General features: G+C 37.2%; 1 protein-coding gene across 5 annotated transcripts in view; it reads right to left on the bottom strand.

Moving 5' to 3' along the window:
• Window positions 1-21,396, bottom strand: part of UBE2H (ubiquitin conjugating enzyme E2 H) — a 108,337-nt gene that overhangs the window by 21,370 nt on the left and 65,571 nt on the right. For 3 of the 5 annotated variants that reach the window (XM_038556536.1, XM_038556532.1, XM_038556533.1), the window contains exons 4-5: window positions 5,627-5,666; window positions 4,251-4,303 (exon numbers count right to left, since the gene is read on the bottom strand). The exons of 1 other annotated variant lie outside the window; for it this stretch is intronic. In XM_038556536.1, the coding sequence (XP_038412464.1) occupies window positions 4,251-4,303; window positions 5,627-5,666 (93 nt within the window). Of the gene's footprint in view, window positions 1-4,250; window positions 4,304-5,626; window positions 5,667-12,526; window positions 12,785-16,552; window positions 16,596-21,396 lie in introns of those variants that run through there. One more of the 5 variants, XM_038556535.1, reaches the window with a different exon arrangement.

Here is a 21,396-nt window from a genome sequence, read left to right as displayed (position 1 = left end):
AAAAAATAAACTTATTATTAAAAAAAAAAAAAAGAAAGAAACACGATTTACAGGGGACAGATGCATGGAAGGGTGCAAGAGAAATTTAAAGCTGTATTGCAGTGGAAGTACCAGAGCCTCCAAGGGTGTAGGCAGAAAAGCCAACAATGGGTAAAATATATATTTGTAAGTAAAAAGGAAAACTGGAGTATAGTAAGGAAGCTTAAAAAGCTACCTGTGGCTTAATGAACTTTCCTTCCATCACTCTTTAAAATTACAGTTGTTTCTGAAACTAAAATCCAGATCCCCTTGGCTGAATTTTAAGTTTTCCAGAGCTTTTATCAGTGCTGTCTGGAAGAGCAGGAAGGGATGCTAAAAAAAGAAAGAAGAGGAAAGAAAGAAAACAGAAAGAAAAAACAAAGAAAAAGATGCTATCATACAGGAAATGAAAATGAATCAATTTTGTTTTGTTTTGTTTTGTTTTTGTTTTTGTTTTTTTGAATCAATTTTGTGATGGCATCTGCTACTTTCCTTTAAATGTCACAAGAGTAACAATAGTTGACTTTATACTCAATAATTTCATATGCTGACAAGCATCTTTACAAAATTAACCATATTACCCACTATAATTAGCTCTCTTGCAAGGTTAAATAATATAAAATTGAAAATTACTGGGTGATTACACTACAATCATACCAATTCTAAGTTTGAATGAACAAACTATATGGACACTTGGCAAAGGAAAACAAAATAAGCACAGAAGCAATGAGTGAGAGGAACTAGAGGACTAAATTTGTTACAAACATGAACACTGATTAATAGCAGGTTATGCTAAGTATAAATCTGAAGTTTTAACTGGCAATTGCTGTTATACTATAACTATGTATATCCAGTGCACAGTCCATGCCTTGGGGCAAAGTTAATTGCAGGAAATTTCACAAGTAACTCCCTGCTCCTTACTATATTATATAGTAGAAGTGTTGAAACAAGTTTGCCAGGCTAAGCCTTTTGGTTTTTAGCTGAGTATTTGTGTTAACATGCCAACTTTCTCCTGTTAGTTGTCTTATATTAAATTAGTTTTTTTTGTCCTTTGAACTAAGATTCTCTCAAGAATCACAGGAGGAAACAGAATGACTCCAAATTCGCCAATTACAGACTAATCTTCAATGCCAAAAGCTTTAGCAGTTTGCAATAAAAATTCAGTTTCGACCTCAGGATCAGTTAAGCCTAAAAGAAACTTCAAGGTCATCTTGTACCAACCATCTCTATGTACTTTTATATAAATTGTAATTACCTGTTCTAAAACTTTCCATGAAAAAAAAGTTGAATTTTCTTGAGTAGTAGTTTGGGTTTGAACAAAATGTCAGCACAATTCTTCCTTGTTGAGTATATCTTAAGTAGGCTCCACACAGAGTGTGGAGTCCAATATGAGGCTTGAACTCATGACCCTGAGATTAAGAGTCAGCTGCTTAACCAATTGAGCACCCAGGTGCCCTAGGAGTATTTTTTGACTACATTCTAATAATACTTGGGTTCTTGCACTTACCTACAATGTTAGTGTTGTCCATGTTTACGTATTATGGAACACTTAATGGTAATTCATGCACATGTAATAGGGAAATAAAAGTTCACTTTGACCAATGTGATTTAATCCTTGTTACTTACTAAATGCTTTACAAAGCAATGCTCTACTAACATTCTATATATGGGATGAAATCTTAAGTCATATTGGGCTTCTGTTCTGAACCTCATACACCCTGCTGGTAAGAAAGCAAAATGGTACAACCACTTTGGAAAACAGTCAGTTCCGCAAATGATTGGCCAGAGAATTACCACGTCACCCAGCAATGCTACTCCTAGGTAGACACCCAACAGAAATGAAAACACACGTCCACATAGAAACTTGTGCACAAACATTTATACAGGCATTATTCAAAATGGCCAAAAGGTAGAGACAACCCAATTGTCCATCATCTGAGAAGTGGATAAAAATGTGATAGCTATAAAATGAAATATTATCTGGCCATACAAGGTATGAAGTACTGATTCACACTACAACATGAAAAATCTTGAAAACATTAGGGAACTGAAAAAAGCCAGTCACAAAAGACCACATATTATATATTCCATTATTAAAAATTCCAAAATAGGCTAATCTATAGAGACAAAAAAGTAGAATAGTCATTGCCTAGGGTTGGGGAGGAAGGTTAGGCGGATGAGGAGGTGAGAGCTAAAGGGTAAAAGATTTTTTCTTTTTAAGGTGAAGAAAATCTCCTATGATGAAAATGTAGTAATTGTTGTATACAACTGAGTTTGCTTAAAAACTGTCAAATTACATGCTTTAAATAGGTGAATTTCATGTATATGAATTATAATTCAATAAGCTGTTATTTTAAAAAATCTGTTCTGTGAATGTAAAGTACTTGATAATCAGCAAATCTCTTCCACAAAGCTCTTCTGGTCAACAGTCAAAGAATTAGCTGAAGTCCAATTTACTTTACTGTAATTGGAACCAGCTCACAGTATTTTGTTATGTACATTTCTAAAATGTGAATGCAGTTTAAGAAAATACATCATTACATCAGCTATTCCAGGCAGTCTGCCATGAGACATTTTTACAAAAAAAAAAAAAAAAAGAAAGAAAAAAAAATCTTAAAAGGAATCCATTTAACCAACCTCAGAGTATATGTTCTTTCTTGTTGCCTCATCTCCTTATAAGCCATCATATCCCTAAAATTCTCATGCTTAACAATACTAGGCATGATTTAGTTATTAATTCAACAAATATCTGAACCCTTATTGTACACCACGCACTGCTTCAGGCACTTGTATACCTTTGTACACACACATACACACAAGTACCTGCTCTTGTGGAGCTTACAATCTAGTAAGATAAAGAATAAACAAATGCTGGTTTTAAAGATAGGTTTTTAAAAAACAGAGTGCTATGCTATGGAGGAATGTTGTTTTTGATGGAGTATTTAGGAAAGGAGGCTTCCCTGAGAGATGTTTGAGGTGAGAAAAGAAGGTACTCAGCCATACAAAGACCAAGGAAGAGAACTCTAGGCAGAGGAAATAATTATTGAATGGCAGAATCAGGAGAAAAAAAAAACCAAAACAGAAGGATTAACCATATTTTGCCTGTGACAAGCTTCTGCTGTGAATCTCATGCACCGTCCTCATACAGGTATGTCTGGCAAAGCGGCTTGCCAAGTGCGGCTTCAATAAGATGTCTCACAATTGTTCAATAAGAAAGGTCACCTCTGGTTAAGTCCTGCTTAAAATGATCTTCTTGGACATCAGCGGTTTATTATGTGTACCTCCCATTCTTTCACCACACATGGGTACAAGGTGCTATATAAGAAATGCTGGGACACAGAGAGCAATCAGATACGCACTTCAGTTACTCCTATGGCAGATATAATCTAGTGGCACAGAAAGGTAGGCATGAACAACACACATAGCTAAAAAATAAAAGTGGGACACAAAAAAGAGATAAAAAATGTAGGAGCGTGCAGAAATCGCCTGCAGCTAGAGCATCAGGGGAAGCCTCATGGGGTGAGGGCATGAGAACAAAAAGTCTATGAGGCCTGAGAATTTGGACATGTTCGGGAATACAGATTGGTTTGCTGTATCCCTAATTAAGTATATTTCAAAATATTTTTAGCACCCCAACCAAGTTACAAGCTCAGGGAGAGAAGGCCTGATAGTCCTTACATCTCCCTGTGATACTTAGCATTGTATCATGCATGTGTTGATTCATCATAAGAGAGGAGATGTTGATTTATCATAAGAGAGGAGATGTTGATTTCAGCACTGAGGCAAGGCTAGATTATTATTTGCTTCATAACGAGGCTTTGGGCTTCAAAACAGAGGACTTCCCAAACCTCTTAATACACCATTTCACATCACAGGGACATTCCTAGAAGTTTTTTCAAAATTCAAAGGTTATTACAGGTAAACAGATATACAGTGTGCTTCTGAATATATACACATAAAATGTTTACATGTGTATTTGTATGTCTACATACATACATCACTATACCTTAAGTTCAGAATCTCACAAGATTATTTTAAACTTCTGCTGCTAAATCAAAGTTTATACTTGAGAGATAATATACTGATCAAACTTTCCCATCCAGGCCCTCATAATCCCTTCCCATTCCCAACAAAACATCTTAAACCAGAGAAGAAAAGCCAAACAACATTTTTTAGGCAGTGTCTCAACATCTCTAAAAATATGTATATATATATTCCATGGCCAAACTCACCATAGAGAGCTGTCCAAGTTTGATTAATTACATCTAGACACACAGTTCCTGACCTGAAACAGATGGAAAGAATGGCATTTTTTTAAAAATTAGAAAGCTAGTTGCATGTATCTGGCAACTAATTTTATTTATCAAGAAAAGTACTTTTAATAGATCAAAAAAAAGAAAAAGAATCCCAATTAGGGAAAGTATGAGGAGGAGCAGAATATATACAAAGTCTTAGTGTTTCCTGAGAGACTGAAAGGGAAACCAGCGACTCAACAATGGAGAAACCAGACAACACCTTCAGCAGGTGAGAATTCACACTGACAACCAGGAGGTAGACAAACCTATGGCCTCCCCAGGACTGTGAGGACACAGTCACACTTTGTGGTTTTCCGGGCCTTAAGTGCATCCTCGGGATCTAATGAGGAGGAAACCCCAGACAGCCCCGAATTGAGGGACAGTCTCTAAAACAACTCATCTATTTTCTTTTAAAAATGTCAACTTTAAAAAAGCTGAGGAACTATTCCGGATTAAAGTAGTTTAAAGAAACATGACAAGTAAATGCAATACATGGTCCTGGGCTAGACCCTTCGCTGAGGTGGGGAGTGGGGGGGTTAAAAAAAAAGGTACATTGCTAGAATGTGGCCATAGATTAAAAAGTACTGTATTGATATTCAATTCCTGAACCTGACGACTATACTGTGGTTACATAACAAAACATTCTTGTTATTAAGATGACTGATACACAGAAGCATAAAAAGACAACGAGGCATGACGTGTGTGTACAACCTATTCACACAGAGTTCAGAATATCTCATGTATATGTGTGTGTAACAGTAAAATTTAGATGCTGTGACAAGGAAAAACTGCAGAACAAAAAATCACGTATTGCAAACAGCATCAGAAGTACACAATAGGAGGCATTCGTATCACATTTTAAAATATCACTATAAAATATTAGAAGGAAAGGGTAAGTAAGATTCATTAACTGAAATGAAACTACAGCCATTCATGTTTGCTTTACTCTCAAGAACTAAGAAACACTGTAAGGGCTGATAATAGTAAATCTGTATGCAGAAAACTGATCTCTGAATTGTGTCTACACAAAGAGAATGGAGATGTGGAATATTACAAACGCTAGATACTTATCAGAGGGAACGAAGGACCCACTCATGACAATTGAAAAACTAAGCAGCCCAACAGCAGAATTTGCACTAAGTGGTTTAGAATATCATAACCCTGGGACTCCATAGTTTAAGTGACCATAGAGTTTTGTTGATAAAATCTGAAAAGATAATAGATTTTTAAAAATTTAATAACTGAGAGAGAGATGAATACTAGTAAGAGAGCAGTCACTGCTAAGATTTAAACATTTTTAAATAGTTACTTACGCTTCATCAATGTTGGGATGGAAAATTTTATTCATGAATCCTGTAAAAAGAGATGTTCATTAGCAGCAAAAAGTGTCCAGAGAACAATTCGTTTTCAAGTATTTCAGTACTGGAAACAATTTCAGTGTTGGAACAAGGAGATGATACCCATAACTCATTACTTTTAATCTTAGATGTTTGGTTACTGGTAAATTACATATTCTCCTGACAGCGTCAATTACTTAAAACTTCAGAGTTCTATTTAAAAAATGAGTAAACTGAGAGCAATGCAGCTTCTTATACAAAATAATCAGAGAAACTGTTTTCTGAGCTATGAAGGTACTTGCCAAGAAAATTTGTAGTACTAAATGCTGACTACTTTTATCAGAAAGTTAAGAAAGCTACTCTGACTTTCCTCCCAAAGGTTTTATTGTTCAGTCTCTAAATTTAGAGGTCTGCATTTGAACTTCTCCTTCTGAAGTTCAGTTACTGGTATCATACTGCTACACTGTGTGCGGAACATGAATGAAGCTGTTGAAACACTAAAGGAGTGCCGCTTCCAAACCACAAAGGATTTCATAAGAACAGTGACCAAAATATTTCCTTTAACTTTAGTCTACTCATTCCAGGAAACCCAGTTTTGATTAAAATTGGGGCAACCAAGAAATGAGGCAAGGAGTTAAAAAAAAAAAAAATCTGTCAGATAGCTATATCTGTCAGGGATTCAAGTTTTTTGATTTATTCCTAGAAAAACAAGCCAAGACTTTAACATACATATTTTTTAAGATTTTATTTTTAAATAATCTCCACACCAACATGGTACTCAAACTCACGACCCTAAGATCAAGGGTCGCACGCTGTACTGACTGAGCCAGCCAGGCATCCCTAGACCTTTTTTTTTTTTTTTTTTTTAAGATTTTATTTATTTACTCTTGAGAGACACACACAGAGAGGCAGAGACATGGGCAGAGGGAGAAGCAGGCTCCACGCAGGGAGCCTGATGTGGGACTCAATCCTGGGACTGCAGGATCACACCTTGAGTCGAAAGCAGGCACTCAACTGCTGAGCCACCCAGGTATCCCTAGACTTTAATATATTGACATTTAAATTCCAAGAAGAAATTAATTTTTCTCTAATTAAAACCAGTGACTTAATCAGTTTGTGTATATGCAAATGACAATGTGCTAAAAACAGAGGTCCACTGTCAAAGCTGTCATCATCCTTATCTCATTTCAAGACTTCCTTATTCCATTTCATACTTTAAATAAGTTGAAGTTCCCTATAAAAGTGACCATCATTATTGTCCTTCCCAATCTCACCCTCCCTTCCCTCACCCCTACCTCATATTTCTCTTTCCTTTATTCAAAATATATTTGGTCAACACCTATTTGTCAGGCATGAGCTTGTTCAGAGTACAAGTAAAGCAGTACATTATTCTCCAGGAGGTCACCGCAGCAGTGAGACAAGACACAAGGAAGTAAGTGCAATGTGCACAAAGAATGGACACAGCTGAGGGAATGAGAAGGGGAAGAGGAAGATATCAGGGAAGATGTAGAGAAGTGGCTTCGGAAGAAGATCCTCAAGGACAAGTTCCAACAAAGGTCATCTCAGGAAATCTAAGAAAGTTCTCTAGACTTAGGAAACAGGGATAAGACAAAATCTCAGGTTCCAGTCTTTGTTTGCTCTAGTGACTCCAATACTATGTTTCTAACTTTGTTTTTTAACTTTTTGTGTTGAAGTAGCTTCATGTTTTCTCAATTGCTCAAGCAACGTTTAAATTACTAATGCAAAAGAAATGCCTTGTGTCCAATTACTATTGCATATTAATTTTTCATTAAGGAAATAAGATGTTTCCAAGTCTAGATTTAAGAAGTATGTGTTTATTGAAGAGATTAAACTAAGCCAATACAAACGTTCATGTCTTAATGTTAGGAGGATAAAAATTCTGTATGACCCTAGGAAAACACTAATAAATGTATCTAAGAAGACCCACAAGGATATTTGTTCTAGCCCTATTTATAAAAAAGCCAAGAACCAGATGCAATCCTATCCAAAGGGACTGGAAAAACTATACTACATCCATACTGTATATACTGGGAGTTTTACACAGCTAAGGTAATAAACTAGATTAAGTATCAATTTGGATAGACCCATAACTGAGGAGAGGAAAAAAAAAGTTGCGGAATAATATTTACAGCATGATACCCTATAGATAAATTAAAACAAAGCAATACTACCTATATCTATGGTAACAAGTATAAAAAACTGTACTGGACCAACATATATCAAACTTAGAAAATTGTTTCAGTGAGGGTGCAAGGTCAAGGTCACGGTGTGAACGGGGAACAGAATAGGAATGGTGATTAAGATGAATCCATATATAATACTATACTCCTTTTAAGAAGAGGTAATGTGCTTGTATATTATTTGCTCTTGTTTTTTTCTTTTTTTAAAGTGTGCATACAGTTAGGAAACTAGAAGCAAACATATACAACTGTTAATAGTGTGTAATTCTTCATGGAGGGAATACTTTCTTCATTATACTTTTCAAATTACATCACCACCCTGCTCCTCAATTCTGTACCAGAAGGTGGATCAAAGCAATGTAAAAAAGCTAGAAGGAAACAACCAAGTGTCAATAGTAGTCAACTTTGAGAGACTCCCACATTATTTCTACTATTCCTCTTCTGACTTTCCAAAATTTCTACATTGTGTAATTTTAATAGTTGGGAAAAAAACCTTCCAAGCTAAGAAATTGTAAACAGTAAACATTCTAAAGTGACTTAATTATACATAATCTAGTGCTGAATCATTTTAAGGAAAAGAGTCAGTCACTATTATCAACTATTTTTTTTATCTCAAATCTTACATACTCTTGTTTAAATATTCTGAATTCATTACCAAAAAAAAATTAAAAATATTCAGGTTATATGGTATGTGGTCCTTAAGATCTGTTACAAATAGGAATATACTGCTATCACAATTGCCAAGAAACTTTTTTTTTTTAATTTTTATTTTACTAGCCCTTCTTCAGGGCTCTTCCTTTACATCTGACTTTCTGATCTATATAATGTTCCTTCTTTCTAAAGAACTTTTTTACTTATTTATTCATGAGAGACACAGAGAGAAAGACAGAGACACAGGCAGAGAGAGAAGCAGGCTCCATGCAGTGAGCCCGATGTGGGACTCGATCCCATGACTCCAGGATCACACCCTGAGCCAAAGGCAGACGCTCAACCACTGAGCCACCCAGGTGCCCTGCCAAGAAACTTTCTGATGAGTGGGAAACACTATTAATGTTTAGCCACTAGATGGTTTAATTTAAGAGATTCATTCTATTATGTGAAAAGTATTTTGGCTTGAGACTACAATTAAGAACTTAAAATTCATTCTTGATGCTTAAAATTCTGCTTCTGATAGATTTCTCATGAGTAACACCTAGTGAAGCAACATCTATGGCAGAGGTCCCAATGCTATGGGTTAAGAATCACCTGGAGAGTTCTTTAAAAACAGAAGTGCTATGCTAGAAGGTGCCAAATATTATGGAGAAAAACACAGCAGAGAAGGGGACTCAAGATAGAAATGCTAAGGTGGGGGCTTCAGTTTTAAATGGGATGGCACCTGGGTGGCTCAGTTGGTTGAGCATCTGCCTTCGGCTCAGGTCATAATCCCAGGGCCTTGGGATGAAGCCCTGTGTCAGACTCTCTGCTCAGTGGGAGCCACCTTCTCCCCCTCCGTCTGCCTGCCATTCCCCCTGCTTGTGCTCTTTCTCTCTGTCAAATAAATAAATAAAATCTTTAAAAAATAAAAAAATATGTGGGATGGTCAGGGAGGGCCTTATGGAGAAGGTGTCAATTCGAAGGAGATAAGAATCATTCAGTATCTAGGGGATGAGTATCTACAAAACATGAACGACCAAGTACAAAATGCATCAAGGAGTTCACCTGATGTGTTTGAAGACCAGTGCAGAGACTTGTGAGACTGAAGTACAGTGAAGAAGGAAAAGCCTAGAAGTAAGGTCAGAGAGGCGACGAGCATTTGTGGGCCCTTTTGAGGATGTGGATTTTCATTGAGTGAGGTGGGAAGCCAGAGGCTTAGCTAGAACAGTGACACATAACCATCCCTCTTTGAGATTTTTGTTTTCAACAAAAGCCTGATCTCTCTCTCTTTTTTTTTTTGATCTCTTTTTTTTAAAAACAGTTTATTTATTTATTCATGAGAGACACAGAGAGAAAGAGAGAGAGGCAGAGACATAGGCAGAGGGAGAAGCAGGCTCCATGCAGGGAGCCAGATATGGGACTCGATCCCGGGACTCCAGGATCACGTCCTGAGCCAAAAGGCAGACACTCAACCACTGAGGCTCACCCAGGTGCCCCAGTGCTGGGGACAGAACAGAGACCTCAAGCAAAATGGAGTGGGCTGTGTCTCCTACATCAAGAATGAAGCTTCAACAGTTTGATGTCACAGGAAACCTCAGAGGTTTAAGACTAGAAAACAGCCAGGGTCAAAAAAAGTTTTCAATGTTTATTACCAAAACGGTCTCTGAAAGATTAAGATGCCTCGCTCCTGGTACCATGCCTGGAGATTACATTTGAAATCAATGAAGTTTCCACAATGTTTTCAATAAAGTCAAGATTTTGGCTTGGTTGAATCCAAGAGTACATAACAGAGAGGGCCAAAAAAAGGACTTAGTAATAAACACACTCTTAGTAACAAATGGGTTGGAGCCCAGTCCCCAGTGTCCCTGCTAAGTATGAAATATCATCTAAGCTCTGAGATTAAAAAAAAAAAAAAAAAAGCTCTGAGATAGAGGGCAAAAATCAGGCTGGATAGAGAAAAGTAACAAGGACTTGAGTTCTAGTCCCAACCTTACTATTATTTGCAGGCCTTGGGGCAAATCACTTCACTTCTATGGGCCTGTTTCTTTATCTGAAATAGTTGGACTGTATGATCTCCAAAATCTCCATTCTTATTCTGTTAATAAAGTGACTATCAGTTCTAAAAATCCAGGATTTAAATAATAACAATGGCCAGAGCTCTGACAACAGAGGACTTTAGGTCCCTAAAGGAAATTAATTCTGCAAGGCAAAATTTTAGGTACAGAAATATTCAATACAAAACTAACAACATGCTAAAATACCAAGAGACACAAAACCCATGGCCTATTCCAAAGTAGGCAGAAACAGAGTTTATAACCTTGCCTTTGAGGAACAAGTTCAGCCAGACAGATTCTATCCAAAAAAACAATCCCCAGACTACAACGATCCCTTTCCATACCAGGCTTTTTCAACTGTTAGAAAAATACCCAAAGCAAATAAACAGAAAGGAGTATATCTCCTTTACATTTTACATTTGCTCTTGGACAAGCTGTGAGGAGCGTTTCTGGCAAAGCCAGTCAGTCACTTTCTGGATAATGATGGCAACAATGGCACTTCTGGACGAGGAGGGGAGGAGACGGAGAAAAGAACAGGCTAGGAATTCAGAAAAGGAACATTCTCAGGACGGAGCGTGTTTGCCCTGGCATGTTTTCCTTCCTTTTGGCAATGCTATCACCACACAAATGAATACGTCTGCAACAAGAGAATTTTCCCAACACTTGTTTCCATTCAACCAGGAACTATTTTGAAGATATTTTAAGAAAACATATTTTGAAAACTGCTTTTATGAAAACACGGTAAGTGGAAGCAGCAAGTCATTTTTAATCTACATGGCTTAAGATTTTATTCACTACCAGACATTTTCTAATCATATATATATTTCAGTGATTTGACCCGATAAAATCCAGAACTCCTTCAAATCTTTTAGACAATTATTCTCTGGCATGACTCAGGCACTTGTAAAAGGGAGGACAATAGGAACAAAGGTTTATAGCTAAAGAGCTCACCACCTCTGTTCTCTATCTTTCAGCAGAAGGGAATCAGGTGATTTATAACTCTGGAGGAGGAATCCAAATCATGCTTAGTTGATGTAAAAACAAAATCTACACATCTTAAAAAATAACAGACTATTAAAATACAAAAATATGCCACGCTTTTGCCTGTTACACTCCAATACTCAATTGTTCTAGAATAACAAATCTTTTGACCCACAGGCTAATAGGCAGAGAAAGTAAATAACATCATGCCAAGTCATGCTGAAAACTGGTTTTTATTTTGGCCTGTTTCTGTGTCTACTCCCAGGAGGGGATCTGTACAAAGTTGTACATACTTTCAAGTAACTTCTGATAGTGGGATCAATATGTAAATAATAAATAAAAGTGGCAAAAATTCATCACTTCTGTTTTACTTGTAAGGATATTTTTAATGATCAACATTGTGGACAGAATGAAATACCTAAGGCCAGTCATCAATACAGAAATTCCCTTCAGAATAGTCTTAAGAAGTGAGAGGTCAAACAAGTGACTCATGAAACAAGGTAAACCCACCCTAAGTTAAGTAGGTGAAAAGCACCAAAGATCAAACTGGTAGCTTCTATCCTAGGGATAAAATGAGCTTGGACTGCAAATGGTTGAGGCAGCTGTGGCTGATACAATTTAATTATAAGTTTATGAATTCCTGTGAGAAAACAGTAAGTGAATACATTCAATTATTCTGATATTCCATCTTCATGATACATGCCCACATAAAGTAGACCATTCAGAATCAAACTAATTGTATTTTTTAAAGTAGATATAATTGTTCAAAATATATTTATTAAAGATTGAATCTTATCACCCCTAGCAGTATCTCCAACTATACTTTTTTTTTTTTTTTTTTTTAGGTAATAACTTGGATCTCCATTCCTAGCATGCAAGGAGGTGACCAGGGTTGGGACGTTCCAGCTAAAAGGGGTGGTGGAGGTGTCGCCAGCTTCACCAGCAACAGCCATACTGCCAGCTTTGTGCATGAGTGCACAATCAGAGAGATTGTCATCTTACCTCAGACAGCTAGGCCCAGCCCGTGGCAGCCTGCACCCAGGCAGAAGTCTCTTCAGAGAGCTGAGCCTTTCCTACTCAGGAGAGATGGACCTGGGCCGGTCTCTTCTTGGGTGAGGAACCAATCAAGGAGCTCACTCTCAATGCCCTGTGTCATGGGAACTTCTGAACTGATCCTGTGTGTGTTCAGGAGATCTAAACTCAACAAGGGGTCCTCTTTTCTGTTTCTTCCTTTCTCTCTGATAATATGGAATCTGAGGAATGGGCTGGATGGATAAGAAAAGTTCATTTATAACTAAGAAAAGGTGAAGTGTTATCCTTCAACAGCCTAACCCTGTTACCAACCTAGCAGATTACCAAAACCTACAGCTCTAAATCTACTCTCCTGTAGTTTCATTTTTGGAAGATTATAATATCTTTTCTGGCTCTACAATTTATCGTTCACTCTCCTGGTCATCCTTATAACCACACTGTCTGAATCAGGCAGTATTTATTCTCATGGTTAGAGGCAGTATAGAACACACGTGGCCAGCCACTCTTTATAAACAAAGTCGTGGTTAAAAGATGAGGCTCAAGTCAGACTACCTAAATTCCATCTGTGAGCCTCCGGCCAGTAAGAGTTACTCAATCTCTTTGCCTTTGTTTCTTTCTTCGTAAAGCTTCGTTGAATATCGCTATCTACACATTGCAGGACTGTTATGGAGAGTAAGTGAATCCAGGTACGGCATCTGATCGGCGACAGGCCCACAGTAATCACTCAACGTCACTATTAGCTTCATGAGCACAGGCAAGTAACTCCATCTCACTTTCCTCGTCCTGAGGATGAAAATATCCACCCCTACCTACTCCTCTCTGAATCCTTTAGCAACTGTCCAGAGCATTAGAGGATATGTTGATTACTGGATATGAGGCGTTCTATAAGCCCACACTGGAAATAGCAAATACAGTGAGCTACTCTAACATTTGGTACTATAAAGACCATTCTAATTGCATTTGGTATGGGGGGAAATACTAGACCAGAAAAAAGAAGGCAGACTCTACAACTAACTGATAGTGATTTATCTCCACTTTCATATTTTTACTATCCTTAAAATGAGGCAACTGGGTGATAAAATCTGTGACATTCTTTCTAGCAATATGGTTTTCAGGGCTATGAACAAATCTTAAATTGTGGTAAACAAGCTTTTCAAAGGAACTAAGACCTCATTCTTATTTGTTTCTAAAAGAATCGCAGTTTTAACTAAAGAAAGAGGAAGCAAAGAATCCATGTTTTCATTGTAACAATCCAAAAAAGAAGGAGTCAATGCCAAAAAGATGTCAGAATTAGTAACTAGCTCAAAAACTAGAAGTCACTTACTATAATTAACGTAGGAAACAACCTAAAGAGCAAGTTAGATAGAATTCTTATACAGCAAATGGAAAGATCATACAATCATGAATCGCCAAAGGCAGAATTAAAATTGACATAAGCCAGCTTCAAGAAGAAAATGGACAAATCCTCTGACAGAAACAAGCCTGTACAGAGGCAAGACTCCCCTTACAGGTGGCCTGGGGGAGGAAAAAGCAAACTACTGTTTTTACTCTGGCTAATAGCAAGAAGAAGGTGAATGAATTTAGATATTGCAGACTGCTAACGGGATTTTTGTTAATAGGGCCAGTATGGCCACTAGTTTTTCCTTCACTGAGGACTTCAGTACCTGGTCTCCAAGTCTCTCTCTTGTCATTTTTAGTGACAGGTCATCTACACAGACCACACTACTGAAACTCTGTCCTCTCAGTCTCCGAAGCTTCTCCCCAGTGACCTTTTCCTCTATCACAATTCATTTACACTGCCAGGGCAGGGCATACCTTGAACTTTGTCATCTTACAGCCAGCTTCACCTCCAAAACCACAGACGCCTCCCGCCCACCAGTCTCCTATGAACTTGAATCCACTGACTCTCCCTCTTCTACCTACCAGTCCTCCTATCTTCACTCCTCTCCTTGCTTAGTTTAAGAGCCATCGCCATCATCACTTTGTAACAACCCTCTGCAAATCCTGGGCCCTCTCCCCTCTGAAACGTCCAGTTCATACTTGGGCTTGAAGGCACCACTAAATACTCATTCATTCACTTCCTTACTCCCTCACCTCAATACAGAGCAGGCAATGTATCAGAGGTGGAATAAGGAATATTAGTAGAACAGACCCACAGATGCCTTCACAGAGTTTCTATCTACCGGGTTGGCAGCAGGGAGAGACATAGGTGAACGTACCAACTTCAAGAAGTATGCTCAACAGCCTTTTGTGGATTCAACATCACGGATAATTCTCCTTTCTCCTTTCACTAGTGGCCTGTTCCCTATTCTTCAATGACTTGTGCATTGTACCGTTATTCTGCAAACCTCCTGGTTCCCTTTGCTCCTCCATTTTTCACTTTGACTTAAAAGCCCTGCCCATTTGCTTTGAGAAAATGGGAACCAATGAATAGGATTCCTCATTTTTCCCATCAAAATCCTCCCAGCATACATGCTCATTTCTCTTGCCTCAACTGCTCCCTCAAATGTTTAAGGTCTTCTCAAACACAAGTCCTCCATTTGTGTTCTGATCTTATCCCTTCTACCTTCTTTTTTTTTTTTTTTTTTTTTTAATTTTTATTTATTTATGATAGTCACACAGAGAGAGAGAGAGAGGCAGAGACATAGGCAGAAGGAGAAGCAGGCTCCAGGCACCGGGAGCCCGATGTAGGATTCGATCCCGGGTCTCCAGGATCGTGCCCTGGGCCAAAGGCAGGCGCCAAACCGCTGCGCCACCCAGGGATCCCTCCCTTCTACCTTCTTGAAGGCATCATGCCTTCAATCCTTCTTCTGATTCCCAGCATCACCAAGACTGGCCTCTTTTCTAGACAATTCCCTACAACGAACACGTCAACATCCTTCAGAATTTGTGCTTTCCTTCATACAGCCAAACTTCTTCAATGTATTATAGACACCAGAGTTTCTCGATCTCAGCACCATGATCCAAACCACCAGTATTTCTATTTTTTGCCCACAATAAGAGTGATCATTAAAACCTGCTTAAAGCCTTTCAATTATTTTTCCATTGCATTAAATATAAAACTCAAGCCCTTAACCTGGTCTACAAAGCCCTACAGAACCTCACTCAGCCTGCCACTTGGACTCTCTCTCCTATATCACTGTTCACCCATCCTTCCTCCTTTCTCGTGCATGCTAAGCTTCTATCTGCCTCAAGGTCTTTGTCCTCACAATTTCTTCTGCTTCTCATTCCTGACCTTGGAGGATTCAAGGCTGGCTTTCCCTGCTCCCTCCCCTTTTAATTTAAGCCTCAAGTTTAAATATACTTTATCAGAGAAGCCCTTCCCAAACACCTCATCTAAGGCAGCTATTATATCAATTTCACCACATCTATTCTCTGCATAAAGCTATCAGACATTTCAAAATTTTGTTTCATCTTTTTTTCTCAAAAAATATAAGGGTCAAGAGAGCGATCTGTTCACTTCTGGATCTCTAGCATCTAGAATGCACTGCACACAGCTGGTTTCTAATAAATTTATGGAGCTGATTAGAAGAAATGGGGTAAAATGTACCCATATTCTCAGAAAGTAGGTTCTGCTTCAGCTGCCGGACACACTCTTAAAAAAAAAAAAAAATCCATCCTGAAAATGTTCATTTTCAGAATAGCAGTAAAAAGAGCTTTGAACAAGGCCTTATAGTCTCATAGCACTGTCTAAAAAAAACTTAGGAAACTTTCCTACTAGAACTTTGTTTCTCTCTACTGGAATTCAAAAGATATAGATCACTACATAGTAGCAATTATATAACTGAGACAGAAGCTAAATTCACAACCAAGGTCATGAAAGTAGAGAAACAGAGAGGTGATCTGAATGGAATTTTGCTTCCTTAGTCAAAGAATTCATTCTATTTGTAGAAGTATAATGGTATAAACAAGGCTTCTGTTAAATGACTAACCCCAAACCTTTCAGAAATGACTACTCCAAATCCTGGTCCACCCCTGACAACACTGCTCTCTTAACTTACTCAGGGGCTAGTTCCGGAGAAGGTAATTGTATAATGTTTCCATCTAGGAAGACACAAAGTAAAATGGTAAACATTTTAAACTCTATAGTTTAGTCATACCGTATTATAAAATTCCATTCCAAAAACACTGTGAGGTAATTTCTGGCCATAGTGAATTAAAAATTTAGAAGTGTCTGCTATTCTGACAATGAAAAAGGTTAAAATCACTTTCCTTAGTTGCTGGCACAAATAAAAATAAGGTGAACTGATTATCAGAATATCTTCTAAGAACCTATGGCAGATTGGAGATTTAGAAGGTATTTTGATAGGTTTTCTAATCTAGTCTCCTTGAAATAGGAAGATCTAAACCATTCTATTTAGAGAATAGCTGACTTAAGTATAAAGGCCACTGGTTGAGCTCAATATAGTATTCCAGCTTTTGTTATTGTCCATGACCTTTGCATTTTGTCTCCATTTATTCATATGGGTTTGGCTAGCTTTTATTATATACCACTGACCATCGAATTCCACTGCAGAATCAGGGTGGTTTTTTCCTCTGCCCATTTTATCAACATTAAGTGAATTATTAAGCAGTCCCTCCAGAACCTTGTTTCTCAACCAACCATTCTTCTTACTCTGCTCTAGTATCATCACAAATTGCAATCCAGACACACAGCCTTCTCCTGAGAGAGAGTGCTCCTCACTGTTAATATGGAGATGCACATAGTATTTCAAAAGTTAGTTTCTAGACTTGTTAGCTGGATCTTACAATATAGTTTTCTATTTTTAAGAAATATAAATGAAAAAAAAACCCAATAAAGTATAAATGGCGACAGAGCTCTCACACTATAAGGCAAGGTTAAGGTTATTTATAAAAGATTCTAAATACTCCATAGTTCTATCTGAAATTAGTCAAATGCAGTTCTATTAATATACTGCCCATTAATCATTTAAAAATAAGATACAATGACAAATTCTTAATTTTCTCTTGAATATTAGTGTTTAAGTAAAGTAGCTATAGTGTGATGGAAACTACTGTAGATCCTGAAGGAGACTCCAAGGTATTTTTAAGACCTTTAGAGGCTAAAAGCCTTAAATCTAATATTTGTATTTGTATTTTATTAGAAGACATAATTTTTCCCCTGGGCTTAGGTTTATCAAAAATATTATTATTACTATTATTTATTAGCTATGAACAGGGACCTTTTTTGGTTCATATGAAGAGAAAAATGGAGCAAGAGGAAATACAGGTGGAAGAGTCAGGCTGAAAAGAGAAACAGGTAAGAACTGCAGGAGGTAGCATCCCAAGAGGAGGGACAAGGGGGTGAACAGCAATTATGTGTAAAGGTGTAAGGGGTGGGCTCACGATGGAATAAACTAAATTGCAAGCAGAAAAACAAAGGAAAGAGAACAGTCTGTACCCTTCTGCACACACATCATTCAAACTGAAAGGGAAAAAGAAAGGAAACTGTGGGGAACATAAGGGCCAGCAGGTGTTTTAGCATGCTACCAGGTGAGAACTCTGTCCAAGGAGAACTCTGGCCAAGGAAAGCTTCGTGGCTTTCTAGAACAAAGGACAGGAAAAGTGTAGACCCAGACAAAGATGCAGACAGGACATTCAAAAGACACGCATTTGCCATATGTTTAAAAACATATACTTTTATAATATAAAGGAACTTATGATAGAGTATTTAGAAATCATAGAAAAATGTTTTTATAATCCCCTTAACAGCCACGGATAACTGTATCGATATTCTGCCATTCATACCTGAAATTTCAAGGAAACAAAATACAAGTCACACTATAGAAGGTTACCATTTTCCTGTGGGTTCTTTTAAAGATGGGGTTAAAACATAAGTAGTGACTGTAAAACATTCTGTCCATTAAGCTATACCATAATTTAACTATTATCTGCTGGGTCACTTAGGGTGCTTCAAACTTCTAAAAATAAAAGTTTTAAGAATAACACTGCAATATGCATACTCTTGTACATTAATCTTAGTGCATCTCTCTGAATCTTAAGATAACTTAAATAAAAGCACTCAAAGGATATAAAATCTTCATCAAACCACATATACTGCTATGTTGGCTACATCATACCTGCCAATCTGACAAGTCCTATATCTCCCACTTTTAAAAATATGCATTCTTTGGAATAGACATAAAACCATTTTCTATCTTATGCTTATGGGTACTTTTAAATTTTTATTCAAAACTGCTCTATTTTACCCTCTTTGTGTATCAATCATCTTTATTTCAACCCCACAGCAACTGCAAGTCTGTGTTTTCTCTGACTTTCTAACAGCATTCTCGTAATAGATAAGCACATGCTGGAAACTAAACCTGGAGAAGTATGGCATATGGCAGTCTCCACAGCAACTTCTCTGCATAAAACAAAATCTTCATGGACTGCGGATTACTTGGGGTTTTTTTTTTTTTTTTTTAATTTTTATTTATTTATGATAGTCACACAGAGAGAAAGAGAGAGAGGCAGAGACACAGGCAGAGGGAGAAGCAGGCTCCACGCACCAGGAGCCCGATGTGGGACTCGATCCCGGGTCTCCAGGATCGCGCCCTGGGCCAAAGGCAGGCGCCAAACCGCTGCGCCACCCAGGGATCCCTACTTGGGGTTTTGAAAGAATGCTACTTCTATCTAAAGTCTTTATGCACTTTCACATCTCTGAAGCTTTCCAAAAACTATATTCTCAACACATGAAACATCTTTCTCGTAAAAGCCTATCTCCTTCCATACACACACTCTTTTCCCCAACTGAGGCACTAACTCACACCTCTCCTAAGAATCCATGAAATGTTGTCACTAAATACCATGCAATATTTTATTTACACTGGTCTTATCTCCTAACTACTGAGAGCCTTATGTGACCTTCCTAATTACCTAATAGATAGGTCATCTATCTTGAGGATCTAATATACTGGTCAGTATCAAACATGCAGAGTTCACTTAATTCTAATATCTCACTTTCTAGAAAAGGAAACAACGGTTCAGATGAGTATCATTCTCATGGTCAAGGAAAACCAGAGTGAGAAGTACTCTTTCCTGATAACCAGTCCACTAATGAAGCATACTCTCCTAACTCTACACAGCTGGTAACACCAGCAATACTAGCATTCTAGGAATGTTTCTGAATGAAAAAGATAAAGTCTGAACTTTCAAATAAATCAGAACTTAAAGATTTACATATGATTTATTTCTAAGCAGTCTCTCTGGAAAGCTATGCAAATATTTCAATGATGTTACAATTGATGAGAGGAGTTTTATAATTTCTCTTTGAAAGTGCTGCTTTGGCTAGTTCATGACAAAATCATAATCCTTAAACTTAAGCCAATTTCATAATCATATATCATTTTACACTCCAACTATGTCACTCAGTTTTTCCATTCATCTTATTCTGTGAAATTAAATGACCTTTAGCCATTTCAAAAATTTACATCCAGCTTCAAAGCATCAAGATGATTTCATAAACATCAACACTAATGATACTCAAAAAGAATGTAACATTCCAAAAGATCAGCTTAACATGCTTGAAACGATGGCATTTAGAAAGTTCATAACCTCTTTATATTCCCTATGTAAATAGTCTGTTTATGTTCCTTTTCTTCCCAAAGAGAATTCAAGATAGCTTTCTCGCTATTTTGAGAAAAAACAAAACACTTGTATGATAATATAAATTGTTTTTAAAGGACATTTTTAATTATAACTCAGGCAATAGGGTAACTACTGAAAACTATACAACTTAGAGGAAAGTCCAAAAGATAAGCATGTCCAATTACATTGATTAAATACTGAAATATAAAAAGAAAATTGGGGATCCCTGGGTGGCGCAGCGGTTTGGCGCCTGCCTTTGGCCCAGGGCGCGATCCTGGAGACCCGGGATCGAATCCCACATCGGGCTCCCGGTGCATGGAGCCTGCTTCTCCCTCTGCCTATGTCTCTGCCTCTCTCTCTCTCTGTGACTATCATAAATAAATAAAAATTTAAAAAAAAATAAAATAAAATAAAAATAAAAAGAAAATTGCTTTAAAGTACATATACTGGAATGTAAATAATGATATCCATTGAGGGACAGGATTAGGAGACATTTTAAATTTTTCTTTATTTTTGGTCACCTGGACCTCCTTAAATTCCTAAGAATATGGACCATTTATACAATAAGTAAACAGCAAACAAATGTTTACATAATGTGTATGTATATTATATTCATATATATATATTTTTTTTTCCCAAGATCTAAGGAGTAAGGATGCTTAATCTAAATTTGCATATCTTACTATTTAAGAGCTCAAAATTTGGCTCAGGAAGAAGAGTATGCCTAGATACTACAGAGGCAGGATTTAAAAAGAATCTTAAGGTTGGGTTTATCTCATCTCTTTGCCCTTCTATATAATTCTACACCTACCTATACAACTCAAAAAGCAAACGTTGCCTATTCTAAATGAGCCAATACCTCTCAAAATGTTTAAAGCAAATTCAACAGTAATTACATTGTTGATGACCTGAAAATGGGTCACCCCCAACAACTGATTATAACTCTCTTATGTAATGTTCCTTTGGAGGAAACAAGCACAGCTTGTACAAATATTTCAACTAGATCTACTTCCCTAAGAGAAGATGGTACACATCTGTAGGTATTACCAAGTTCTGAAAGCACACAGAAAGGTAAAAAAAAAAAAAAAAATTATGAAGAAGTTAAATCAGCCTAGTCATTTGTCCCAAGCAATTTCATATTACATCATTAATTTAAGAAAGTACATAGGCATTGTGTCATTGGTTAATAAATAAATAATGCCTGAAGTTTAGACATGTTTACTTTAAAAGTTATGATGAAATAATTACATTATCTGGA

The sequence above is a fragment of the Canis lupus genome, chromosome 14 (assembly GCF_011100685.1).
Source record: "Canis lupus familiaris isolate Mischka breed German Shepherd chromosome 14, alternate assembly UU_Cfam_GSD_1.0, whole genome shotgun sequence".
NCBI classification, from domain to species: domain Eukaryota; kingdom Metazoa; phylum Chordata; class Mammalia; order Carnivora; family Canidae; genus Canis; species Canis lupus.
The sequence above is the reverse complement of the archived record's forward strand: the minus strand, read 5'-3'. Positions and strand labels throughout refer to the sequence as shown.